Here is a 26,204-nt window from a genome sequence, read left to right as displayed (position 1 = left end):
TAATATACGGTCATTGAAACGTAGGAATGAATAGTAAATCACTTTTCAAATTAATTACATTTATTTTCACAATTTCACGGGATGAAGTTACGTCGGAGGGAGAAAAGGTGACTGTAGAAAATACAGAGCTGATCAATTCGTCCAGTAGAAAAATAGTTTAGCGGTAATTTTTAAAATGTTACTGGAATCATCTTACTGTTTTGTAAATGACTCGTGTAGTTTGAGCAACGAGGTGTTACTTTCGGTTAAATTGTGTATTTTGGTGTTTTTTTATCCACTGAATACTACCTCCACCTCTTCTGTTATTTATTTATTTATTTATTTAAACTTTATTGTACAATACACTGAAGTACAAATGGCGGATGCCATAAGGCATTCTCTACCAGTCAACCATTGGGCCAAACAGAAAAAAAAAACAATAGTTTGGTGCCACACTTAAACAAGAAGAACAATATACTAGAAAACTAATCGATAATTTGTATGGTATAAATAAATAACATACTATCAACATACTTATTATACATACGTAATAAACTTACATATATATATTATAATAATAAATAATATGATATATGTACCCAAAGCAACATTATACAGTAAACTTCTGTTAGCTTATTTAGGCATGCTTATGTTCTATGGAAATTAAACTGAAAATAGTGGTGACACGCCTATTCGACACAACTCTTTGGGCGGACCGGTTGAATTCAGCTGTTACTTTAGCCATATTTTAATCTGTGTATAAAAATTTGAATATAATACATATTCTCTTATAGGTATGTTTTTGTTATAGATCTCTATACTGGCTTCAGCCATTAGTCGCCGCTAGTGACTTCTGGTGAGAGATTTTCGAATAACCTTCTTTAGATAATTTCGACTACTCGGTAATTGGACGCGTAGTTCAGTTGGTAAGAGCAATGCTGCGGTGCAGCATGGATGCGGGTTCAAGTCCCACCGGGTCGACGAAAATTTTTCGGTATTCATAATAATAACAAAAGTATTGGAGTTATTACGCAAAAAATCTCAATAAATACATAACGTTTGAGTCAGGAAGCCTGGAAGCCTGGACACATATCTTTTGATCTAGTCTAGATTCCAGTCCCTTACAGATTTTTGTCGTTTAGTAGGTAAATAAGACCTGTTTTTGTAACCAAAATTTGTCTAAAAAAAATTATAACTGCATGTTTTTGCATTACCTGGCTAAAATGCGCAATTGTTTTTCAGGCAAATTACGCGTCATTACGCTGCGACCATATACAGATTATTGATGAATAACATAGTAAACAAACAAAATAAACACCAACCTACACGTGTGTTAAATATAAAGTCTTGTTACCTTTAAGTAACACTTATGTCGAGTTACCAAATTCTTCTTTAAGGTGGCCAAGTACGCTAACAAATGATACAATAATTCCACATCTCTGGTCTGACACACCCTATTATGAATGAGCCCATTTTGCCTAGAGCTTTTGAATTAAATGGGGCCTATCTGTGCAATGCAGAGTCTAGACTTAACATATCCGGTCGAATTTGTTACTTTGCCCTTTGCTTTACGCATTAATACCAGCGCCACGAATTATGATAATTTAATAATTGTTTTGCATTAAAGGTATCGCATTCCAATTCTAATATAATTGTATAATTCAAATGTAGTGGCTTGGTCAAAGAGCAAAGAATGAGCAGACTTTTTCTGTCGAACATCTTGCATTTGATTACTGATACCCGTAATTACGCAGAAATCGGCGAGTTGAAAGCTTTTAATTCATATAATAATAATTAAATGTGGTACCTGCCAAAGAGTAATCTTGACTTGGCCTTTCTAATAATATATGTAAATTAATAACATAACAAAATTCCATATTAATTAGAGAGATGTTTGTTAAGGTACTTATAGTAAATAAGATTGATTTATTATTATTGAACAAGGAATAAAGAACTCATAGAATTTTTATTTCGATCTAACTTTTAATTCGATTGACACATTTAATGGGTACAAGTAAAAATCACACTTAAAATACCACCATATAATGTATCTTTATTGATTTGTTAATAGACACAACTATTTGCCTCGTGATTTTGTGACGTCACTATTCTGCTACAGGAATCCGGGAATTATTTGTATATACCACGTTATTTAAGATAAACAAGTATAGCTTAGGAAATGAAACTATTTTTCCAGATTTAAATCGCGTATATTTGTTTTTTCAAACAAACCGACGTTTCGGGCCGTTTACAGGTCCCATGGTCACGGTTGACTGAGATGGTACAGTCTTCAACCAGTTATGTCTAATGTTGATGCAAACCACCCTATGTTTTCACTATAGTTCCAATAGTTATTAATTAAATATCTTATTTTTAATTTTACAAAGAAAACATTTCAATTTACGCTACATTAAGTCTTACAAATTATTTTATCGATTGAAATTTTATTAGGTTCAATCTATTATTAATTAATAATAGAAATTAGAATAAACTAAAACATATTAATTAGTACTGCAGTCTTATGTCTGTCTGGGATTTTTCATTAGAGGAAATACTGGATCCCAAACTGGTGGTACGGAGAAACCATCTTCCCTGTTGAAATTAGGAAGTTTTTTAATTTCAATGGCCGCTCGCAGCATCCGGGTAGATAACGGACTTCTTTTGCAAGGACCTGGGGTTTGTGAAACTTCATTGAATGTGTAGGTTTATCCATAACATGCTCGGAGACTGCAGGCTTATTAATATAAGTATAGCTTGTTCGCAGTAAAACAAATATAGAAACAATGAAAATATATTTATTTTTGTGATTTCAGGTATTAACATTTCGTTTATATAAATACAGTAATGTAATATAAATATGCTAATTATATTCCTAATATAGAAGAATCAGTTGGACGGAAAAAAGAAACCAATGAGGTGTTGAAAATAGTGCAGGACAAGAGAAGCTTATTGAAAACAATAGTGAACCGAAGGGGAAATAAGTTGGGGCACCTGATACTTTACGACAGTTTTCTTAGAAGCATCATAGAAGGGAAGATCGAAGGAAAGAAAGGACCGATATGAAGCTATTTTGATCATGGAAAGACGTTATTGTCGTGTCGTATCAGGAAATCAAAGTTAGGACGCCGAACAGTGATGGTTGGCTGACAAGAGGACAAGAAGAAGAAGATAGAAGAAAAAACAATACAATTTAATTTATCTATCTACATTATTCAAAGGTCGCGTTTCGGGGCATTGTACCTACTCAGTAACGCTAGGACGACAAGGCGCGACTTGCGCGAGAGCGACATAAAACGCGAGATCTCTAGACGAGAATAGCCGTATATCGCGTTATATGTTGCTCTCGCGCAAGTCGCGTAGCCCTACAAGAGGCTTTTCCTTTTAGATAGCTAAGCTTATTAAGCTAACTTATAAGCTATCTTAATCTGGTCACTAAAAGCTTCTACAAGGTGAAATGAAGGCTCTTTAGCCAAGAGCTTCGTGTGATGATAAAATAAAATAAAGATTGTAGATAAATAGTCCACAATTAAAGAGTGTAAGGTTTCCTTTTAGAAATGTATTCTTTGACACCAGGCAGATTTCTGATCTCCTTAATGAGAACTTGCACAGCTGGGTATTTCTTCTCGATTTCAATTCCAAGGGCAAGATTTGATACTTCCACAATGCCAACAAGGATGAAGTCGGCCCAGTAGAGCTGGAAATTTACATAAAAATACATGACAAGTACTGTAAGCCGTCAATTTAATTAAAAAGAACTGTGGAGGCATTATGGGAGAGCATAGAATGATTTCAAATGCGCGGCCAGTAATAATAATACGAAATATTGTAATCTCCGTAGGTAAAAGTAGGTACAGGCGGGCAAACAAATGTAGATCAATGGCGGCAATGAATGATCTGCATGACGTAATCTTTCTTGTACCACTGTACACTGTTTTTACTGTATGTTGGGTATGGGACAATATTTTTATTGACTAAAGTGACTTTGATAACATAATATTGTAAATTTAATTTATGATTGAGTGGAAACATTGATGGGAACTTAGTTTTAGTATCAATTAATTTTTTTTACATTCTGAATTGGTAGCATCATATATACAATATTATCATTAATATTGTTGCTAACTTTAATTTGTGTTACGTGCTACAATTACAATTTATATAATCCCAAAATTTACAATTGTGTACCGATGTATCCAAATGTATAAATTGATAATTGGACCTTAATTGATGGAGATTAGTGTGAAAGAACGTAAGAGAATAAAACGGCCTACAATTCAATAAGCAGAATTCTAAATTGGGGAAAGACACACCTACTTCTACACACACGCGCACGCACGAAAGAACGCACAAACGGTCATAAGCAAACACTAACAATATTTACTAATTAACCTTTCTAAATTGAAATCACAAATCAAAATCCAAAGTTTAAGTTGTCAGAACATAATATAGCCACTACTTTTTCATTATTTATTTATTTATTACAATAATCTCAGTACAGAGTACTAAAAAACCGACCTCAAAAGTACGTGGCATTACATATAATTACAAAGTTTTATTAAAATCGGTTACCGGAAAGTGCGCAAACCCGGATTCATCCCCTAGTTCGCCACTATATGGGACTTGACACAGGAGATAATAAAAATCGGTTCTCACTACTCAAAGTATATAGAGAGAGAATCACGCCTTGAATAGGAGAATAGCAAAATCAACCATTAACATAATTGCTTCTCATTAGAAAATTAAGGCGCTATTTATAAAAATGAATTTTCATGCGTGAACAGCCACCCTTAGAGGTAAATGATTTTCTTCAAAATAAAATGGGACCACTGTGGAGGTGCCCTCTTTCCAACAAAAAAATATCATGAAAATCGGTTCACAAGTACAGAAGTTATTGCGTAACATACATACAAAAAAACCCACAGTCGAATTGAGAACCTCCTTCTTTTTTTGAAGTCGGTTATAAATAGTATTCTACTTTCTATTCTATACCTTTATAACACGTTCCTATCTATGTTAAGTTTAATAATATGTTAAAGACGCTGTTGATAGCCAAAAATAAATAGATAAATATCCAGTTCATAATGTACTTAAATTATGTGTTTATTCTTACCCTGCCACCAAAGTGACCTTTATTCTTCTTCAACTCCTTATCAAATTTGGAGAAGTAGAAATCAATTTGAACTTCCATGATGTCTTTCTTCATAGCATCCTTTCTAGCCGGATCTGGCTCTTTATACCAAACGTAGGCCTCTAAAATTTATTTCAAAAAAATGAAATTACGATGGATTCTAAAATAACTTTATTTTTATTTTATTACAAATCAAATATTTTTAAACAGCCTTAATGATTAGTAGCGGTAGAGCTCCTTGTGAAAGAGTTCGTCCGGGGTAGTACTGCCACCTTACCTATTTCTGCCGCCAAGCAGTAATGTCAGCATTACTGTGTTCCGGTTTTGAAGGGTAAGGGTGCTAGTGAAATTACAGGCACATGGGACTTGTCAACGTATGTCTCAGGGTGACGGGCGCTGTGGTAGTCAGATCTATGCAATTTAAATCTCTGAGGGGCATTGCAACTGTTATGGACAGGCGTGTAGCTTACCACCTGGCGCACGGCTTATTCGCCCCGTCACTTGATGTTATATAAAAAAAGATTGAAAGGGCATTTTTTTTAAATACTTAATTTGTTTATCCTAACACTACAATGAATCTTCATATACTCGTATTTTTAAAGTAACAAATAAAATTCGATTTACTAGGTATATTTAGGAGCAGTACAGCTGCTTGTGAAAAAGAGTACCTCCCTGGACGAATCCGGGAAAGTAATGACACCATTTACAATATTTCTGTCGCCAAGCAGTAATGTGAGCATTACTGCGTTCCGGTTTTGAAGGGTAAAGGTGCTGGTAAACCTACAGGCATACGGGACTTGTTAACTTCATATTTCAGGGTGCAGTGCAGGGCATCTCATGTGTTTGCCAAGCGCACAACTTGTTCGTTACGTCATTTGATATAATAAAAAAATATAAACTCGTATTTTAAAGGTCGACAAATTATATTCGTATATATTTTTTATTGCATTGACTTGTGCCCAATTTATTTAGCATCCAACATTTACAGATTCTCATTAACTAACTAAATCAATTTCTGACTGGTGGAACATATTGCAAATAAAAATAATACTTATTATTATTATTGATATAATTGATCTCTATATGAACGCAAAGTAAAAATCCTTCAATCCGAGTGGACTCGAACCAATATCTGCCGCCTCAACGTGGCTACCGCCCTATCAACTGAACTAGCATGTTTGTTTGCTCTTTTTATTAATAATAATAACAAACTAGTGTATTATTTTCACAGAAAAACAAGTAAATTTTATGGTAGTGAAAACATCATAATAAACAAAAAAATATATAGTAATACTTACTACTGAAGAAATCATAAATGTGTAAAACGACAGCGTCTAAAACAGCCTGGTCCCAAGGGTTGGACGGGAGAAGATTGTACTTGTTAGCCACGTAACGGGCGATTGCTAGAGACTGGTCCACGCTACGATTTCCTTCTTCGTAAAATGGCATCTTGCCATAAGGCAATTCTGAAATTGGTAACGTCATGTAGTTTTCAGATATACTATAAGTGTTCTGTGGTCAAAGTCAAATAATCTCTATTTCATATGTAACCTAAGTATGTAACCAAATTATACTTGAAATCATCATATAAAGTAAACTCTGCTGCTCATTCGTAAAGCTACGATTACTGTGGATGCGAGTTCTGACGATGAGGTGTTTAGACTGGCAGCAAGGAATTCGTCAGAACATGCACGACGTCGTCAGAACCAGTTAACCAGTTCAAACAAGTTTGATTTTTTCGTGCGATCTGCGCTGTTTTTTGATGTTTCGTGTTTTGTATTTCGAGTGATTTAGTTATTTCACCATGGTCACCGATAAAATGATAAATTTAGTTTACGAGAACAGGTGAGATATGAGAGAAAAAAATGATTATAACAAAGTTATTTCTCGGCAAAAATCGGTGAAAGTGGCTACAAATCTCAACACCAGCAGCAAGTACAATTTTATATTTATTTTTTCATAGTTTTTGCATTGATTAAATAAGCAATTAGAATTAATGTTTACATTTTTTTTATCCATCAGAAAACGCACGCATTATAACCGCCTTGTTCTGACGTATTCGTCCAAACACATTTTCGTCAGAACTCGCATGCATAGTAACTGTAGTCTAAGGCAGATTCTCCTGAGAAGAATAATCAGTAAACTACTCTAGGAGTTGCTCTTTCTAAATAAACATTTGTACACATTCATCATCCGCAATATTTATCCCAAACATCACAGATCGAGGCAAACTGCAAGAACTAAACGAAGTTTTGGCATCCAAGAACGCAAAAACTGAGGTAACCTACCACAAAGTCGAAATTTTTTTGTCCGAAATAACGTTTGTTCGTTTCATTACACCGAAAACCGAATTACAACGAAACAGTTGTTCTTTCAGGATATGTTGTATGTGTATCCCAAGACATGATTAGGTTCTGTCAGGTTAGGTTAAGTTACGTTCAAATTTAAAAAAAAATCCTCTCAAAATTAGGTTCGAAGTTATGAAATTTCGACCAAGCATTATTTCTGCAAAATGTCATTTTGGACTACAGATAGGTAACCAAAAACTGAATAATAAATAGCCTTTAGTATGTAAATCATCATTTTCATCATCATCATACTTTTTAACCGACTTCAAAAAGGAGGAGATTCTCAATTTCGTCTGTATGTTTTTTTTTTATTTAAGAATGTTACGAGATAATCCCAGCATTTATGAACCGATTTGAATGACTCTTTGTTGGAAAGAGGGTACCTCGGTAGTGGTCCCATATAAATTTGAAGAAAATATTCCACCTCTAAGGGTGGCCAACTAAGGGATGAATCCGTTTCACGCACTTTCCGGTAACCGATTTCAATATAACTTCGCAAAAAGATGTAATTCCAGAACTTTTGAGGTTGGTTCTTTTAGTACTCTGCACCTACTGAGATTATAAACCTAGTGAATGGCAGATTTTGAATATCAACCGGAATCTTATTATAGAAGCGTATACATTGCCTACAACTTAAATGAATTTGAGACTTTCTGAAGACGACTGACAAGAACAACTAGTTTATTTTTATTCCTCATATTAATGTTATGTCTGTCACTATTCTTCAGACTAAATACCTGCTTAAGGCAAAGTGCGATAATAGCAAATACAGTTTTTTTAGCATGACAATTGAAGACGATAGCCATCTAAAATATAATATATATATATATATATATATATATCGTTATTTGGTTCGTCAAACAATTTACAGCTATGGTTGCATTACATGGATACAAAATTTGGTGATTCACATATTGCTTTTTCGAACACAAATGGTCTTTTAATTGTCTATATTTCTATGTAGATTTCTAATACAAATAAGGTAGACAAGATTTTTTTTTCATTCTCCTATACATATAATTTTTTAACAATTTATGTCATGGACGATTACTACAATACTGAAGTTCTGAATCAAATCTAATTTCAATTTTCTATTGAGTTAATAATTTTACAAAATATTAAAAGGCTTCACCATTTTTTTTTTTCTATTTTTTGTATTTCTGTGAAATGTTTACTACAAGTATTACAAAACATTTTAGATATAAAAAATGGTGAACAGATCCTTCAAACAAAATTAATTTGAAATAACAACACGTTAAGTTTTTAGAGACGGTTTGCCTTATCAACCTTGACGTTTTTACTCCATACTACACTGTGAAACTATTTCAACCAATTAACTTAAAGCTACAAGATGTTTGTTTAAGGATAATAAATTCATTCGTCAACTTCGTTAGTAACTAAAAACAAAAACACGTATTTCATAGACGAAAATAGTAGGAGACGGGAAATTAAATTCGTGTGCGATTCCCATGCCGGGAGAAATATTTGTATGGCCTACATTTATTTCTCTTGTGAGTTTTTGTGACATTTAGTGGTTGTCTATGTGTGTGTCCATAGCACCCGCGATACAAGGTTTCACCGGTGCGGGGCTAAAAAATAAAAAAACACCTAGTTGATTTTAAAATGCTTCAACTGGTAGGTAATATCTACGCTAAGTACTCATGAAGATCACTGAATCATTGAAAATTTTCAAAAGAAAATTTACATCGAAATTTTGAGACAAATTTGATTATAAAATTGTTTTCCATCGTAATTGTAAGTAACGTCCATTGCTATAAGAAATGATGTGTCTGGGTCCTATGCTTTTAAGTGCACCTACTGAAAGTTATCATGAAATTCTATTAATAATAATAATGATGCACACACTCAACATAGCCCCATACTAGGCAAACTCTTTGTCGCGGGTGCCACGGACACACACATAGACAACCAAAATATACACCCAAACTCACTAGAGAAATAAATGTAAGCCATACAAATAATTCTCCCAGCCAGTAGTTATAGTATTACGATGAATACAATGTTATAAAGGATGTTATGACATTGATATACGTACTGTCTTTGACGTCTTGTATTGGCCATTGATGTCTGTCATGCCGGACGTCTTCAAACTTGTCGCCGGAATAGTACAACATGTACCGGATGGCTTCGGCGTACACATTTAAATCGAAATAATGTAACTTTTGCGCCATTTTGCACTCTGTTGATTCAATATCCACAATGCCGACAAAATGAATAATTCTATTTTATATACCAACTGCTAGATCACTAAATTGGCTTAAATGACCTCACTCGTATTTGTATGTCGGTAAGGTAAAAAATTGCCTTAATGATGAGTGCGGATGACTAGACAGTTATCTGCTTTTTGTATAGAATCCTGTCGTTGGAGATTTTATTCAGATGATGCAACAAATTAAATAATATCTTCATATAAAAATAGTACCGTAGTTTAAATTATTTATTTTTAATCTTATCTTTTCCACATCAACTATATAATACACGAAAATTGTGATTCCAGGCTCTAATATTAGGTACATCATTTAGCTTTAGAAAAAGACTATCGGTCATAATCGGTTGCGTTTGGATTTGTCGTTTCCGTCACATGACTGATAAATTAGGGATAAAATGTCACACAGGTAACAGAGATGACGCTCTACAAAGCCGAAATCAGCCGATCGTCTTTGTCTAAAACCCAATGTGTATTGTATACGGTCTAGTGCTGTATGTAACAAGCATTTTGTTTTGATAGAATTTGCTTTGTCATTCATCAAGGTTATAGAATTACAATTTTTTTATGATCTAGTATGACTTGATTGTTGCAAACTATTCGAAAATTCCTATTTCGAGTAAAGTTTATTTGTTTGAGATATCGAGTTCTTAGGTTTTCACGATTATTACACATAGGAAATGAAACTATTTTTTCGGATTTAAATCGCGTATATTTGTTTTTTTTGCAAACAAACCGACGTTTCCGGGCCCTTTACAGGTCCCATAGTCACGGTTGACCAACTATAATCACATGCCATGAACCATATTGAGTCCGTCGGTTTGTTTGAAAAAACAAATATACGCGATTTAAATCCGGAAAAATAGTTTCATTTCCTATATTTGAGATATGTTATAAATGCTTAATTAAATCGACCTTTTTTTAACTGGCATGTATAAAACTACTAAAAACTGTTATATAAGCTCAGCAGTCTTTCATTTTTGTTTTATTTTTCTTTCTTCTCAGTTCTGCATATTTGGGTTCGCAAATATTTAACTCATTTTTTCTTTTTTTTTTACAATTGAGCGCGTAATTACAACATTTTTTTTCCATCATTGAATTACAATCCTTTGACTTCAATTAGCTCAGGCTCACAAATCAAAATTTAAAATTTAGCTTCCATATTCAAAGTTCGTCACAACTCGTAGAATTGTATTTTTTGTTTTTAAATTTCATGAATTTCCGTTGAGGAACGTCCCAATAATTATTTTCGGAAATTATGCAATTTAAGTTCTCTACGCTTCGACGATCTATCGAAATGGTTCTTTGAAATTTTCATTTTAAAAAAATGATATTTAAATAAAATAAAAAGACATTTATTTCACCACAAAACAGAAATCATAGCATTTAAAACCTAAAGAAAAAGGAATTTCCAATTTTTGTCTTCACCTGTAGCTTTTCGCTTGCTGCACCAGGCTGATGTGTGGAGTGTACCCCAATATCTTAAGTAATATGTTAACGTTTAAGGCCGTCCATGTAAAATAACTTTTTTTATTTAACCTTAAATTTATAATTTTGTATAATTTATTAATACAAAGATCGAACACTTAGTAAAAATTCCTTCGATCCGGCCGGATTCGAACCGACGTCTTCTAGCACACCGTGCCAGATGCTATGCCAACTAAGCCACCGAACGAACCAGCGGGCCTCACGAAATTTTCTGTGCTTGTTGTCGTATTTGGTTTTTCAACGACTTTTTAGCAGTACCGCCATCTATGAGAAATCTATGAAAGTATTTCATCACCCCCAAGCCCCGGCTAAGACATGTTGCTATTCACTGTATTCAAATTTTTATTGAACTGGTATTCAATTTTTTTTTTGTGAAATGACTCCACTAGTTTGTAATAATTTATTAACCGTCAACCGTGACCATGGTACCTGTAAAGGGCCCGAAACGTCGGTTTGTTTGAAAAAACAAATATACGCGATTTAAATCCGGAAAAATAGTTTCATTTCCTATAATTTATTAATACAAAGATCGAACAATTAGAAAAAAATCCTTCGACCGGCTGGATTCGAAGGAAGGAAGATTAGTTCCTTACACTTAACCTGTATGGATGCATTTACTAATAAAAAAAATAAGAAGTTAATTTATTTATTGTGCAATCTAATGCAACTTACGAGTATATGTTGTTAGGTTAAAAAGATACTGACGAAATGGTATTTTATTTAAGATAATTATTGTGCAATGTAATGTAATTGGTATGTTGTTAGGTAAATAAAAACCATGTGAATGACTAGTATATATTATATTAACAGCAAAATAAAAATTCACACAGTCCAAATAGAATAGAAAGCAATTGTGATCGTAGCAGTAGAGCTCCTTGGGAAAGAGTTCGTCCAGGGAAGTACAGCCACCTTACCTATTTCTGTCGCCAAGTGGTAATGTGAGCATTAATGCATTCCGGTTTTGAAGGGTAAGGGTGCTAGTGAAATTACAGACACATGGGACTTGTCAACTTATGTCTCAGGCTGATGAGCGCAGTGTCAGTGCCGCTGAGTGGCACTGCATATGAACAGGTGTGCGCTTACCACCGACCGGGAGCACGACTTGTTCGTCAAGTCACGTAGTATCTTATAAAATCGTGAATGAAGAAAACCGTTGGAAGAAGAAGAGGAAAAAGTTGATGTTGTACCGTACAAATATTAAGAGTCTTTGAAAACATCAGGAGAGAGTTCATTGCCGCGAATGATATGGGTCTAGTTATTAAAATTAAAATGTAGACCCAATTTACAACGAGTAAGGTTCTCTAGTAGCAATATATTCCTTTACGCCAGGAAGGTTTGTTATCTTCTGAACGAGGTTCTGGATAGTGGGATAGTTCTTTTCGACTTCAATACTGAGGTAAAAATTTGCTGCTTCGACCATGCCAACAAGGACAAAGTCGGCCCATGTGAGCTGGAAATAAAGAACAGGATGTGTGAAAGCGTCAACTACAAACTAAATAAAAAAAATGAGATGGTTCGAGAATTATATAATTAAATAATACTATTTTCGAATATTTAAAGTAATATATAAAGAACACCACCGCAAGGAAACCTTCAATGTTAATAAAAATGAAAGGAAGTTACTTTACTACTTCATGAAACCAGAGATGGTTAATTCGCGCAAAATAGTTGCGCTTATGTTAAATATTTTTTCGTGCATTTTCTTGTCCAATGAATTTTCCCACAATCACTCTGCATAAAAGCAATAAAATCGTACAAATTCACATCATCGTTATGTCATAAGTACACTTGAAATCGTCATATTGATTAAACTCTGCCGCTCATTCGTAAGGCAGATTCCAGAAGATTAAGCAAGAAACTCTAGGGCGCTGTCCTATTGTCATTCAAGAAATCGTGTGTCCTATTTTGGAGCGATGCGATCACACTCGAAATGGCTCTTAACAGGGATGCACAGTTTTTGCTGCCGTGCAATAATACTTAATCGTAAATAGCATTAAAAAAGGAAAACGTAGACCACTATACTCCATAAAAACATAAAAAAGCGCGGTGAATTTTACAATCAGTAGGTATTTCAACGAACTGAAAAAATATTTTTACATTTTTACGAATATTAGCGAGCGCCATTAGGACACTGATCAGTATGTTTGATTGGCGATTGTCCGATCAATACGAAGCGTCGATGGTCGCGCAACGAAAACTAGACAATTTGATCGCATCGCGTAATCGCGCGACCTTTAATAGGACATTCAGTAGAACACAGTATTTTCGAGCGCACAGTCGGGAGGTCATTTTCGTTGTGCGTACGACGCATCATCGCGCGAGTGATGACGATAGGACGATGCCTTAAGGGTTGCTCTTTGTAAATATAAATTTGAATATATTTGTCATTTACAATATTTATTTCAAATGTTTTAGATTGAGAATGCAGGAGCTAAACGGATCAGTACCACGGATTTTTGTCATCCAAGTACGCAGTAGCTATTTATTAACCTTTAGTTTAACGTTTTTCTTTCACTCGAGTTTTAAGCCTCGTAAATGGCAAATTCTAAATATCAACCGGAATGTGATTAAAGAAGCGTATACATTGACCATTAAATAAATTTGTGACTTTGTGAAGTCAACTGTCAAGAGCCTTGTGAAGTACCTTTGGTATAACAAAGCCACACGTGAACAAACGTCAAACGTGATTCATTCACTTGAAACTTGTGGAAATCAATTAAGTCCTCTTTAATATGAAATATAAGTCTTTTTCCCTTAAAATTATTTTCTGAACTTTGACAAACATGCGTGTCAATAGATGGCATTGTGTGTTACAAACTAATTTATAAATTAACGCTTCCTAATATGGATAGATGGCGCTAATCCTAAACAAAATAAAAGAATAGCCGGTAGTATCCATAAAATTCTGTGTCATAAGTGGCATCTACTTGATTTGTTTGTTATCACTAGAAATTACAGTAGCTTGGATAAATTGCAGCTTGTCAACGTTAAACAAATTAGTAACAAAAATAGGTATTTGGTACTTGTAGCGACATCTGGTGTACCAATAGTAATTACCCGACTACGCCGTCTTTTATCACGGTTAGCAGTCCTCTTGGTTATTGGTTCATGGTAGCAATTACCTCTCGGTAATGATGCGGAACAATGCATGTCGATGAAGATTTATAACCCGTGGAAAACGTGGAAATATGCCAACATGGTGGACTGAGTCCGAAAGGAGACCCGTGCCTTTCAATGAGACGCATAATGATGTGTGTTATTGTGATAATGACGATGCAAAATCCGTAAATTGTGTGAAATATGGCGAAGAAAATTATATGAAATTTATTTTAACGATTGCAGCGGCGAAAAATTTATACGCAATGGCCGTCGGCATTTATTTTATTGGATTTATCGGACTACAATGCTGTAAATCCGATAAATCCACTGTTATTTATCCATTTCAAATCAAGGGGTTGAAAATTTTTTTCCTTATTTTTCTCACCCTTCCAGCAAAGTGTCCGTTATTTTTCTTTAGCTCCTTCTCGAATCTGGAGAAGTAAAAATCAACAGCTTCGTCCTCGATTTCCTTCTTAATGGCATGTTTCTTCATCGGGTCTTGCTCCTTGATGAAGGCTAGGACTTCTGAAATTAATCCAATATACTACTACTTAATGGTGCTGGTGAAATTACAGGCACATGGGACTTGTCAACGTACATCTCAGGGTTACGAGCGCAGGTGCAGTGCCAATTATATCTCTGCGGTATAAAACTCTGAGTGGCACTGCAACTGTCATAGATAGGCGTGTCGCTTACCACCAGGCGTAAAGGCGTCAATTGGTATCATAAAGTAAGTAAGTATCATATGTTCTTGTTCTTTAAATATCTTATCTTCATATTATCTTCCGTATTGCGCTTATGAAGATAGATAAGACAAATTTTAATTATCATGATGATGTTGATGTTGTCAAATCTACGTTGTTAAGTAAGTGTTAACTGCCTCTGTGGCCGAACGGTTACCATGCCGGACTGCCACGCAGAGGTCCCAGGTTCGATTCCCGGGCCGGGAGAAATATTTGTATGGCCTACATTTATTTCTCTCGTGAGTTTGGGTGTAATTTGTGGTTGTCTATGTGTGTCCATGGCACCCGCGACACAGGGTTTCCCTAGTGCGGGGCTATGTTGAGTGTGTGCGTTATAAAAAAAAAAAAAAAAAATTAGTCATAAATATTTATGATATAAGATCATATTAATGTTATCTATATTTTGATAGTAGAAATGCAGAAGTTATTTTGACTACAACAATAAGACTTATTTTGGGAATTATTATATATTTTTTATATTCATTAAAAAAACAACGAATCGACCTCCTTATAGATCTTAGGGTCATGGCTGTCCATCGAGTATATACCAGAAATAGAGACGAAATGTCATTTAATTTGTTTGAAAACTATTCTGCCAAATCATTACAGTGACAACTGCGATCCGATTGGTCAGCCCGAATTCGAAACAAATGACGGGTGTCATCAAAAGTTTCACTTCAAATCAACCAGTTTAACTTGAGCTTTGCTATAATCGACAAAAATTGGAAACTTACATATTTAATAACCCTTGAAATGTGATACCGTTTGTTTTGTTATTAAATGTTTTGCTATTTTTCCCCCACCACCGAATGGAATACCCATAGAGATATTATCTTTATTACAATAAATCATTGACTTACAATTATATGGACGTCGGGTCCGCGCTAAAAAGTGTCCGAACTTATAGGGCGTTAAAATTGTATACAGAGCGTCATTCACGCTCTAGTCTTCGTTTGTTCGACTGACAGCGAAGCACGCAAAATTAGACAGTACTGCGATGACATTACAATTTAAATTCAACGTTTTAGCTTTTTCATATTCCTTGACATGTCACTACGTTTAAATAGGTTGACTTGGGACATTTTTTCGTGGTTTTTGTATTAGACCCGCCGTCCATTTATTTACAAGTCAATGCAATAAATACAATCTTTTTGGAATATACGGAGGCGTCACACAGGTCAGTTGTTGGCGCTGTACTATTTCAGCTTTCTAATTTGTGATTTCAGTGCAAACGAGAGATGATATTTAAAAGTGATATAAGCCCCCTTTGCCTGATGAGTTTCCAGTGATGATGGCCCTTATTTCACCTCAATTTCTAGTTACATACTCGATGGGGCTGTCAGATATAGTTTTATTTCCGATATTGAATACCTAAGAACTCTATGTAAAATAAGTTTATTCTTCAAAAAAAAAGCTTCTCAGTTCGACTGTATTCTTTTTGTGTGTGTTAGGTACTTGATTACTCCGATATTTGAGAACCGATTTCGATGATTATTTATTTGCTGGAAATTGGGTACATCTGTAGAGGACCCATTTAAACTTGAAGAAAATATTCCACCTCTCAGGGTACCAAATTAGGAGATGAATCCGGTTTATTTTATTTCATTCACTTTCTGTCAACCGATTTTAATTAAATTTGGCAAATAGATTTAATTGTAAAATACATGTTATACCGACCCCACTTAACGTGGGATAAGGACAAGAAGAAGCAGGGAGAAGACGATGTAATCATAAACTGCCTCCATGGCCAAACGATTACCTACCAGAGGTTTATGAGTTTGGGCGTATTTTGTGGTTGTTTATGTGTGACACAGGATTTTTGTGCGGCTATAATTAGAGTGTGTTCGTTATTTATTTATTTATACCAAAAAGTTTTCAGGTCATTTGCTTATAAAAAATTTATAATTATTGTACCAGAATATATACTTTATATGCACACATATTTACCAGTAATTATAAAGATTATATGTAATATTAGTACGTTGGATTAAACCTTCAAGAAAGTGTATCAGGATTAATGGAATTTGGTGCCTTGTAAATTCTAAATATTCTTTATTATCCTAATTTAAAACTCAATCCTTGTAACAATTGGACCAGCCGGATTCGAACCGACGTTTCCTAGCAAACCGTGTTAGGCGCTATACCAACTAAGCACGGAACGTATCAGAAGACCTCATGAATTTTTCTCTGTGCTTATTATCGGATCTTTGTATTTGGTTTTCAACGACTTTTTAGCCGTAAAGCCATCTATGAAAAATCTATGAAAGTGTTTCGTCACACAGTTAGATACCTTTACAGCTACCAGTCCTGGCTAAACATGTCGCTATTAACTCTAATTAATTATTTTTATTAAATTGATATTGAATTATTTTTTGTGAAATTACTCCACTAGTTTGTTATAATTATTAGTACAAAGATCGAATACTTACAAAAAATTCTTTGGAACCGGCCGAATTCGAACCGACGTCTCCTAGCAAACCGTGCCAGACGCTATGTCAACTAATTGGCATAGCATCTGGCACGGTTTACTTACTTATATGTTGTCTCGGGCCTGGGTGTTTGTGGTACCGTCGTTGTTTCCGATTTCCATAACACAAGTGCTTTAGATACTTACATTCGGATCAAAGCAACGTATGTGATGTTATCTAAATGTTTATATTATATACTTATAAATATACAGGATATTATGTATGTATATATGTCACTGGGACATTTATATTAAAAATTGATGCCAGAATAAATATTTTACAAATAATAAAAAGTAGAGTGAAGCAATAACTTACTGGTACTCCAGAAATCGTAAAGGGTGAAGACAATAGCGTCCAGGACAGCCTGGTCCCAAGGATCAGATGGCAGGAGACCAGTTTTACTAGCGACGTAACGGGCGATCGCTATCGACTGGTTTAGAGTGCGATCGCCTTCTTGGTAGATAGGCACCTGGCCGTAGGGAAGTTCTGCAATTACAAACTAGTGTGTATGTCATTCTTCTTGGTACAATAATAAGTATTCAAATTCATGTATAAATTAAATTTGTATTGAATTGATATTCAGTAATTTTTTATTTTTTAAATTACTCCACTAGTTTGTTATAATTATTAATTAATACGAAGATCGAACACTTAGAAAAATTTCCTTCGATCCGGCCAGATTCGAACCGATGTCTTCTAGCAAGCCATGTCAGACGCTATGCCAACTAAGCGACGAAACGAACCGGCGGACCTCGCGAATTTTTCTATGTGCTTGTTGTCGGATCTTTGTTTTTGGTTTATCAACGACTTTTAAGCCGCTATACCAGCTTAGTTGGCATAGCGTCTGGCACGGTTTGCTAGAAGACGTCGGCGTCGGTTTGAATCCGGCCGGATTGAAGGATTTTTTCATGTATATAGTATTTCATGTATTTTCATGTATATTTTTTTTAAGAAATTACCAAGACAAGCAGTGATGTGAGCATACTCGTAAAACTACAGGCACATGGGACTTGTCAACTTTAAGTCTCAGGATGACGGGTGCGGTGATAGTGACCGTCAGATCTTTGCAATTTAAAACTCAGTGCCTCTACCACGAGTCTACTGTGACAGTTATCGCTAGCGACAGCATAAATTACTTCACAATTTTGTATGGCAAATTATACAGCGCCATTTTTGTCAACATTTTGTATACAAACATTTTACGCGGTTGCTAGCGATAACTGTCACTTTAATCTCATGGTAGAGACACTGAATGGCACTGGGATTGTAAGGCTGCGGTTCCATCAGAGATGTGCGAGGTAGCTTAGGCAGTGCGAGGATTTGTAGTGGCTCTGTGAAACGGTGTGATGGTTTCCACCAAATCTGTGCGAGATAGCTAGGTGATGCAAGAATGGGTAGCGAAGCTGTGACACGGTGTGTAGCTGAGCGGGTGTGAGGATAAGTAGAGGACTCTTTTCAGCTGTGCGCGGGTGGGGCGCGGTGTGGTGGGGTGAGCGGAGACGACTGCTCGCGTACTTTGCGCACATTCCTCGTACACATTCCTCACTCGCATCCGTCGCACACATCTCTCGCTTTTTTATATGTACAAATACTCCGCTAGCCCTTTTCCACCAGTGCTGCGCTAGGCGAGGCTAGGAAAATGAAGTAATCCTATTGGTGGATTTTTTCCTCGCACACCGCACCGCCTATCTACCTCGCACATCTCTGGTGGAAACGCAGCCTTATCAAACGTGTCGCTTGTTCATCACGTCACTTGACACAATAAAAAAACTCTATACATTGTTATACGTACTGTCTTTTACATCTTTGATAGGCCATTTCTTTCTGTCATATCGGATGTCTTCAAACTTCTCTCCGGAGTAGTGCAAAATGTATCTAGTAAACTCTGCAAGTCCATTTCTGTTAAAGTAATATAACTTCTTAGACATTTTACAATCTGAAACTAGTTCGCTATCCACAATGGCGGTTGAATAAATGATCATTCTTTGTTTTGTAACTTATCTTTTACTCAAATATCATTGTCGGAATACATTGCAACGTTCAATATAAGTATTTTAATAAGGTTGAAAATCGTGTAAATACCTAGTTCAAATTGAGATACTTATCAATATATTTCGTATTTCAAGCTATCATCTTATCTGGAGTTGACTAGTACTTTTTGCACCGGTGTATCATATTATGCACCAAATAATGTACTAAATATATTTTTGGTTAACGCTTGCGGTCTGGGAGTCCGCGGTAATGATCAATTTTTTGAATACTCAGAATGAATAAAACAATTTTTTCGGATTTAAATCTCGTATATTTGTTTTTTCAAACAAACCAACTTTTCGGGTCCCATGGGATCTGATAAATAATTTCATTTCCTATGTGTAACAATTGCGGAAACCTAAGAACTCGATATTCAGAATGAAATTACCTGAATGGCCAAACTGACGGCATATTCTGTACATTACTTGGACAATTTTATCAATACGTTCAAAATATATCATTTGTAAAATTAATCTTATGGCCATAATGGAACTATAACGTCAGTTCGAATAATTTTTTTCCCTTATATACGGTTCATTTGGTCCAGCGGCAGGGACACTGGCCCTAGATAGGTAATTTTAATTAACATTTTATATCATCGTCACCCTGAAGACATCTAATGTATCAGTCCTCTTAATTCTAATCTACCAAAATGAATTACCATCATCGCTGTCGCCATTTAACTGGAAGCGGCGAGAGAATTCATGCTTTTGTGGTACATATTACTCCACTTCGCGAGAAACGTTTTGTTTCCGCGTTCATTATGCGAATAGCTATGGAATAAAATTTATTACCAGACTGCATTCCTTGTACGATACAACTTGGTTATGGAACAGGCGTGTACCAGCCACGTTTGTGTCGCTTTTCATCAGAGGAGATTGTAGACAAATGTGAGTTTATCTTTAATAAAAATGAAACTAAACTACAACAAACACTTTAATTAAATTTATTTAATCAAAATGTAATATAATATTTATTTACGTCATTCACATTCACACAGAGTAAGGTTTCCTTGTAGCAATGTATTCTTTTACTCCAGGAAGATTTCTGATCTTTTGAACAAGGGTCTGGATAGTGGGGTACTTCTTCTCGATTTCAGTGTCAAGGAAAAGGTTTGCGGCTTCAATGATGCCAACAAAGACAAAGTCGGCCCAGGTCAGCTAAAAATACAAAACAAAAATTTGAAATATATGTGTAACACATCCAAAATATTCCATATATCGATACTTTAAAATACAGGACAATTTTCGAATCCGTATATCATGTTTGAGGTCAGTATTCGTTCCATACAAGCAGAGCGAAAAATATATTAAATTGTAACACCTGCAGTCATACATATACTTTTTCGGGTACCTAATAAAGTATTAAATTCTGGTCCAAAATAAATAACATTCTTGTTCATATTCATTCATACGTACCTTTCTACCAAAGTAGCCATTATTCTTCTTCAGTTCCCTCTCGAATCTGGACAGGAAGAACTCAACAGATTCATCAAGGATTTCCTTCCTAATGGCCTGCTTCTTAACTGGGTCTTGCTCTTTGATGTAAACTGTGACCTCTGCAAGAAATCCACTTTTTCGTAATTCACATGCATAAAAGTCAAATCATAAAAACATGCTACAGTAAATGTAGCATTCATATAATCATTAACATTATAGTCATTTCATCATAGTAATGGATGCACATAAATAACATATTCTCGTATTTTTATCAGAAGTTGAAGATGATATAGGAGAAATTCTACTTAACATACAAAGATAAATTGTTATCAACATTATTAAAAATATTGACGCCATAAACAAAGTCTATTTTTCAGCGACAAATGAAACATAATTGAATCCATATTGAAGAATAGTGTCTAACCTTCATGCAGATTTTTTATCTTGATTTGCAGAATCATAGCAAATACTTGAATAACGTTGAAAGGCGAAGCCAAATACTACTTACTGCTCCAGAAGTCGTAAATGTTGAAGACAACAGCGTCCAAGAGAGCCTGTTCCCAAGGGTCAGAAGGCAGCAAATTGGTCTTGGAGGCCAAGTAACGTGCGATTGCAAGGGACTGGTTCAGAGTGCGGTTGCCTTCTTCATAGAGAGGCAGCTGGCCGAATGGAAGAGCTGAAATTGTTATTGTGAAGTTTCATAGTTTACAATACTTCTCATTCGATTTGAGAGATAGTGAAGTGATATTTTATGACGGAAACGGTCTTAGTGTTGATTTTTGCATCTACTTTTGAAATTTTACCAAAGTAACTTCAAAAAAAAGCAACTTGAAAGTTATTAAGCCTTTTTCTCATATCCACTTATTATCATCTAAGTTTGTAACAAAGAAAAAGGAACCACATTTGATTTAAGCACAATTTGAAATAATACCAAAATAATTACGAATAATTACAATATACGTACTATCCTTAACATTTTTAATGGGCCAGCTCTTAGGGTCGTATCTGACGTCTTCGAATTTCTCACCGGCATAGTGCAAAATGTACCTGATGGGCTCACCTAGCCCGTTCACATGAAAATAATGCAACTTCGTAGACATATTGCACTCTGTCCGTCCACAATTGACAATGCCAGTCGTGCACTTGATCATTCTATTTTATAGAACTTTAACTGCGTATAATTTCTCTCTTAATACATTTATTATGGTCTCTGTAATAAGGGTGAATATCGCCTGATTGGCATGTGTAAATTGAAAATTTCAGCATATCGGTTATCTTTTACGTGACTGCCGATAAAATATTAAGTTAATTGTATTTTCTTTTTATTTCACCTTAAAAAAGATATTGAAGTTCCTAAATCATAAAAGCTGCAAAATTTATTTTTTACTGTATAATGAAAATTTCATCATTCTTCCTATAAGGACTTCAAAAATGTTTAAGTTTACGAGTCGTTGATGCGGTAAATTTTTAAATCACAATTTAGGCAAAAGTACCTATCATGACTGAATAATTATATTTAATCCATCGGATAAGTGCGCGAATCAAATGACTTGGTATGATATCGTGAGGGATCGCAGTAAAGTTGCAATCTGATGAATCGGGTTTACTATAACGATGATGGTATCAGGTAACAATATTGTTGATTGTAACCAGTTGAGTCAGGGTTGAACTAGATCTAATATTATCTACAAATTTTACAATTTCTTTATAATATCAAAGGACGGGCCTGCTGGTAAGCCACACGCCTATCCATGACAGTTGTAGTGTCTCTCCGAACATTAAATGGCAAAGATTTGAGGATACTGCCACTACGTCCGTCACCTTGAGACATAAGTCTCAGAAACTCACAGACGGTAAGGAGCTCCTTAGCCTACGGAGAGACGTTGGCTACGTGTGTGTTCTACCGTCTTTATAATGGGGAGTACTCTGAGGAACTTTTCGAACTGGTGCCATCGTCTCGTTTCTACCATCGCACCTCCCGCCAAAGGAGTAGAGTCCATGCCCACATCTATGATGCCTGGCATTGTAAGACCACGCGGGCATCTCGTTCGTTCCTTCCTTGAACCTGCAAGATGTTGAATAATCTTCCTCCTGAAGTATTTTCTTTGCGCTATGACATGGGATTCTTCAAAAAGTGTGTTTACAGGATTCGCATAGGCTGGCAACACATAGGCAGCTAATCTGATGTTGCAAATGTCTATGAGCGACGATGACCACCTCCCATCATGTGGCTCGTCTGCTTGTTTGCCTCCTTCTTTACATAAAAAAAGAAGTTGTCTGCGACATCACGTCCTCGCAGAAGGAGACCATCGCCTGCCATGACCTCTCGCTTCCCAGCATGGCTCTAACTATGCTGGGCAGTGAGAGGTCACGTCCCACCACCTCTACGAGATCCCGGCGCTGCTGGCTCCAGGTTGGGCACACCTCCAAGGTGTGTCTCGCCGAGTCTGTAGCAGAGCCGCACTCGTGACACTCCGGGGTCACCTCCCTCCGTGCGATCTTGTGCAGGTAGTCACCGAAACAGTCGTATCCGATGAGTACCTGAACAAGACGGTAAGTGAGAGACCCGTGCCTCCTCTTCCTCCAATCGGCCAGTACAGGGAGCAGCACCTGGACGGTGCGCTCCCCGTATCTGGCCGATCGGAGTGCCTCCCACCCCGCCTGGACGGCGGTCTTGGCGGCACGCCGAACCCCCGTTAGCTCCTCTAGTGTGGGGCGCTCTCCACGTGCCCTGGCTTCCGCACGGCACCTGTAGGTCTGCTCGAGGACGAACGCCTCGAGCTCCCAGGCTGCGGATCCAGCTAGGGCGCATGCCGCCGCTCCGGAAACCGTCCGGTACGCCCGAATCGCCCTCACCGCCATTAGCTTCTGCGGCCTGCGCAGAAGCGGCCGCAGTCTGGCGGTGAGGGCCTCCGCCCAGATGGGCGCCCCGTAGAGGGTCATGCTCCGTATGACGCCAGCATAAAGCCGGCGACATAGGGAGCTGGGTCCCCCCACGTTTGGTATAAGGCGCCCAAGCGCCGCCTAGGTGGTAACGCATCTGCGTAGCAGATGACACCCAGTCCAATGGGGGAAGATCCTCGGAGCACGTAGTCGTACCCGAGGTTCCACAATAGCGGGCCCAGAACCGAGCCCTGTGGAACCCCGTGGCACATGCTCCGCTCCCTCATCACCCCGTTCCGGTCAAGAAAGGAGATCTTTCTCCCGGTGGGATAGCTCGACACCACCTGCCTCAGATATTGAGGCAGGCGGTGGAACTTTAAGGCCTCCTCGATGACGAAGAACGGGAGATTGTTGAACGCGTTGGCGATGTTCAACAACACCGCCACAGCAATCCCCCGCTCCGCCTTGGCCCTCCTCACCTGTCCCCTTAGCTCCGTTATTGCATCGATGGTCGAACACCAAGCCTGGAATCCGAACTGGTGCGACGACACGATGCGGGCAGCGAGCACTCGCTCGAAGAGCTTACTCGCCTCATCGAACGGCACGATGGGCCGATACGCTTTCTTTCAGGAGGAGGCAAAGGCGGCCCTCCTTCCACACCTGGAGGAAGCTTCCCGACGCCAAGCTGGCGTCGAAGAGTTTCAATACGCGTTCTCCCAGGTGTTCCAACGCAAGTGTCAGGATAATCCCTAGCACACTGTCCGGACCGGGGGCCTTTCTTGTGGCCCTGAGCCGGTCCGCTGCCGCCTTTAGTTCCTCCATTGACCGGAGGACTTAACCTAACCTAACCGAATCTAATCGTGTCTTTGCGATAAACATCCAACATATCCTGAAAGAGCAACGGTTTCATTATAATTCGGTTTTCGGTATAATGAAAATTCGAAATTCTGACAAACGTTATTTCGGAAAAAAATCGAGTTTGTGATAAGTTACCCACATTGCTTACGGACAAATCCAGGTTCACAGAAGGTGAGGCCGTAAATAACCCACATGACTCCAAAATTTTGCAGCGTGGTTCAACATAAGTACCACAGAACTCTTCCGAGCCGTAATTTCATTAGCCCAAGTTGCTGTAACGATAGCCAACTTGCAGTCGGAGATGACACAACCGCCGCCGTGGGGAGCGACCTTTCTCTGCCAACTATAGTTCGCTCAATGGTTGAGAGCAAAAGGTCGTGGGACACAGTCCAGGCATTCTGTGAGGAGGTCATGGTGCGGAAAGAGGCAGCGGAAAGGGAAAGGTAAGATACAGCCCCTGACCCGATTTGCCGTCGGAGAGTGGGTCGCAGAAGGAGAACTATGGCTCTCCAGCTGCCGACATAAGGTGGGGTTCGACGCCCAGTCAGACCAATCACCGCCGGAGTCGCGGAAGAATGCGTAAGCGTCCCCGTGACATGGTGAAAAGATGGAACACCGTCAGGTTTTAGTCGGTAGGAGTCCGACATAACCCTTCGCCTCCCCCGCGTGGAGGGTATCCATGAGAATTTCCCGACGGTAAAAAAAAAGAAGATGACACAACAAGAAGTAGAATACCCATTACAACCTAAGTGACGCTTAGCTTCTTTTGTCTGCCAGCCGACGATATACTTCCTTATTCGCATGAATCTCTTCCAAAGAAAGAAACCACGCTGCACCAATGTACCTTGGGTTAGCTTTCCATGTCATTGGAGACTTATATTTCGCCAATAGTCAGATTTCTACTAATGCAAGGGCAGGACAGAGGAAAAGGCAATCGTTCCTAGCATGCCCAACCAGGTGACTGATAATCATTTCTAATTAAGTTTGATATTCCTTCACAATAACATGTTTAATGGTTATTCTGGAAGTGAAGTTTCTCACTTAACAATGACTTTTGTATTTAAATTCACTATCTATGATCCAATGTCAAGGTGACTTGTAGCATAATAAATTATTATGAAACTGTTTTCGTTTATCTCTAAAACCTTTGACATACCGATACTGGTATCTTAACTTAAAATATTTTAGTGATAAATTTTACCTTTGTATAAAACTGTTTATTTATTATTCGTTAATAAAATAACATTTTTAATTATTACTATAATGAGTATAAAATATATTAAACAACGTTTTGAACAGTTAATTACTAGAACATTTTAATACACAATGTTTCCATTTATGAAAAATGGTCAACAACTGACTGTATCACAACATAGCAACGTACTATCATATCATATTATGAAGCCCTAACACGATCGACTGTAATTTTTGTTGACTGTAGTTAGACCATGCAAGAATCTACCATAGCCCTAAAATGGGCTTGTTCTGTACACACATACCAAGGCTGCCTGTT

At 37.0% G+C, this 26,204-nt stretch overlaps 2 protein-coding genes across 3 annotated transcripts; both read right to left on the bottom strand.

Annotated features, from left to right (window-relative positions):
- Nucleotides 1-2,791: 2,791 nt before the first annotated feature.
- LOC113225516 (glutathione S-transferase-like) lies at nucleotides 2,792-9,682 on the bottom strand. 2 transcript variants are annotated; one of them, XM_026457838.1, is made up of 5 exons: nucleotides 9,512-9,682; nucleotides 6,406-6,573; nucleotides 5,090-5,229; nucleotides 3,580-3,673; nucleotides 2,792-3,251 (listed from the first exon to the last, which is right to left on the bottom strand). In XM_026457838.1, the coding sequence occupies exons 1-5, from the start codon at nucleotides 9,645-9,647 to the stop codon at nucleotides 3,220-3,222; spliced, it is 570 nt and encodes a 189-aa protein (XP_026313623.1). In that variant the 5' UTR covers nucleotides 9,648-9,682; the 3' UTR covers nucleotides 2,792-3,219. The 2 variants fall into 2 exon arrangements, with proteins under 2 accessions (XP_026313623.1, XP_026313621.1); XM_026457836.1 differs by lacking the exon at nucleotides 2,792-3,251 and having other exon boundaries at nucleotides 3,330-3,673.
- A 2,755-nt stretch (nucleotides 9,683-12,437) lies between these two features.
- On the bottom strand, nucleotides 12,438-25,573 carry LOC113225509. The gene is made up of 9 exons (XM_026457826.1): nucleotides 25,536-25,573; nucleotides 21,915-22,102; nucleotides 21,459-21,626; nucleotides 20,930-21,069; nucleotides 20,508-20,671; nucleotides 19,273-19,463; nucleotides 17,796-17,966; nucleotides 14,655-14,794; nucleotides 12,438-12,620 (listed from the first exon to the last, which is right to left on the bottom strand). Exons 1-9 carry the CDS (start codon nucleotides 25,556-25,558, stop codon nucleotides 12,453-12,455), a joined length of 1,353 nt encoding a protein of 450 aa, XP_026313611.1. The 5' UTR covers nucleotides 25,559-25,573; the 3' UTR covers nucleotides 12,438-12,452.
- Between the last annotated feature and the right edge of the window lie 631 nt (nucleotides 25,574-26,204).

The sequence above is a fragment of the Hyposmocoma kahamanoa genome, unplaced genomic scaffold (genome assembly GCF_003589595.1).
Source record: "Hyposmocoma kahamanoa isolate Upper Pololo Valley unplaced genomic scaffold, ASM358959v1 161, whole genome shotgun sequence".
Classification (NCBI taxonomy): domain Eukaryota; kingdom Metazoa; phylum Arthropoda; class Insecta; order Lepidoptera; family Cosmopterigidae; genus Hyposmocoma; species Hyposmocoma kahamanoa.
This window is presented reverse-complemented; position numbering and strand designations above follow the sequence as displayed.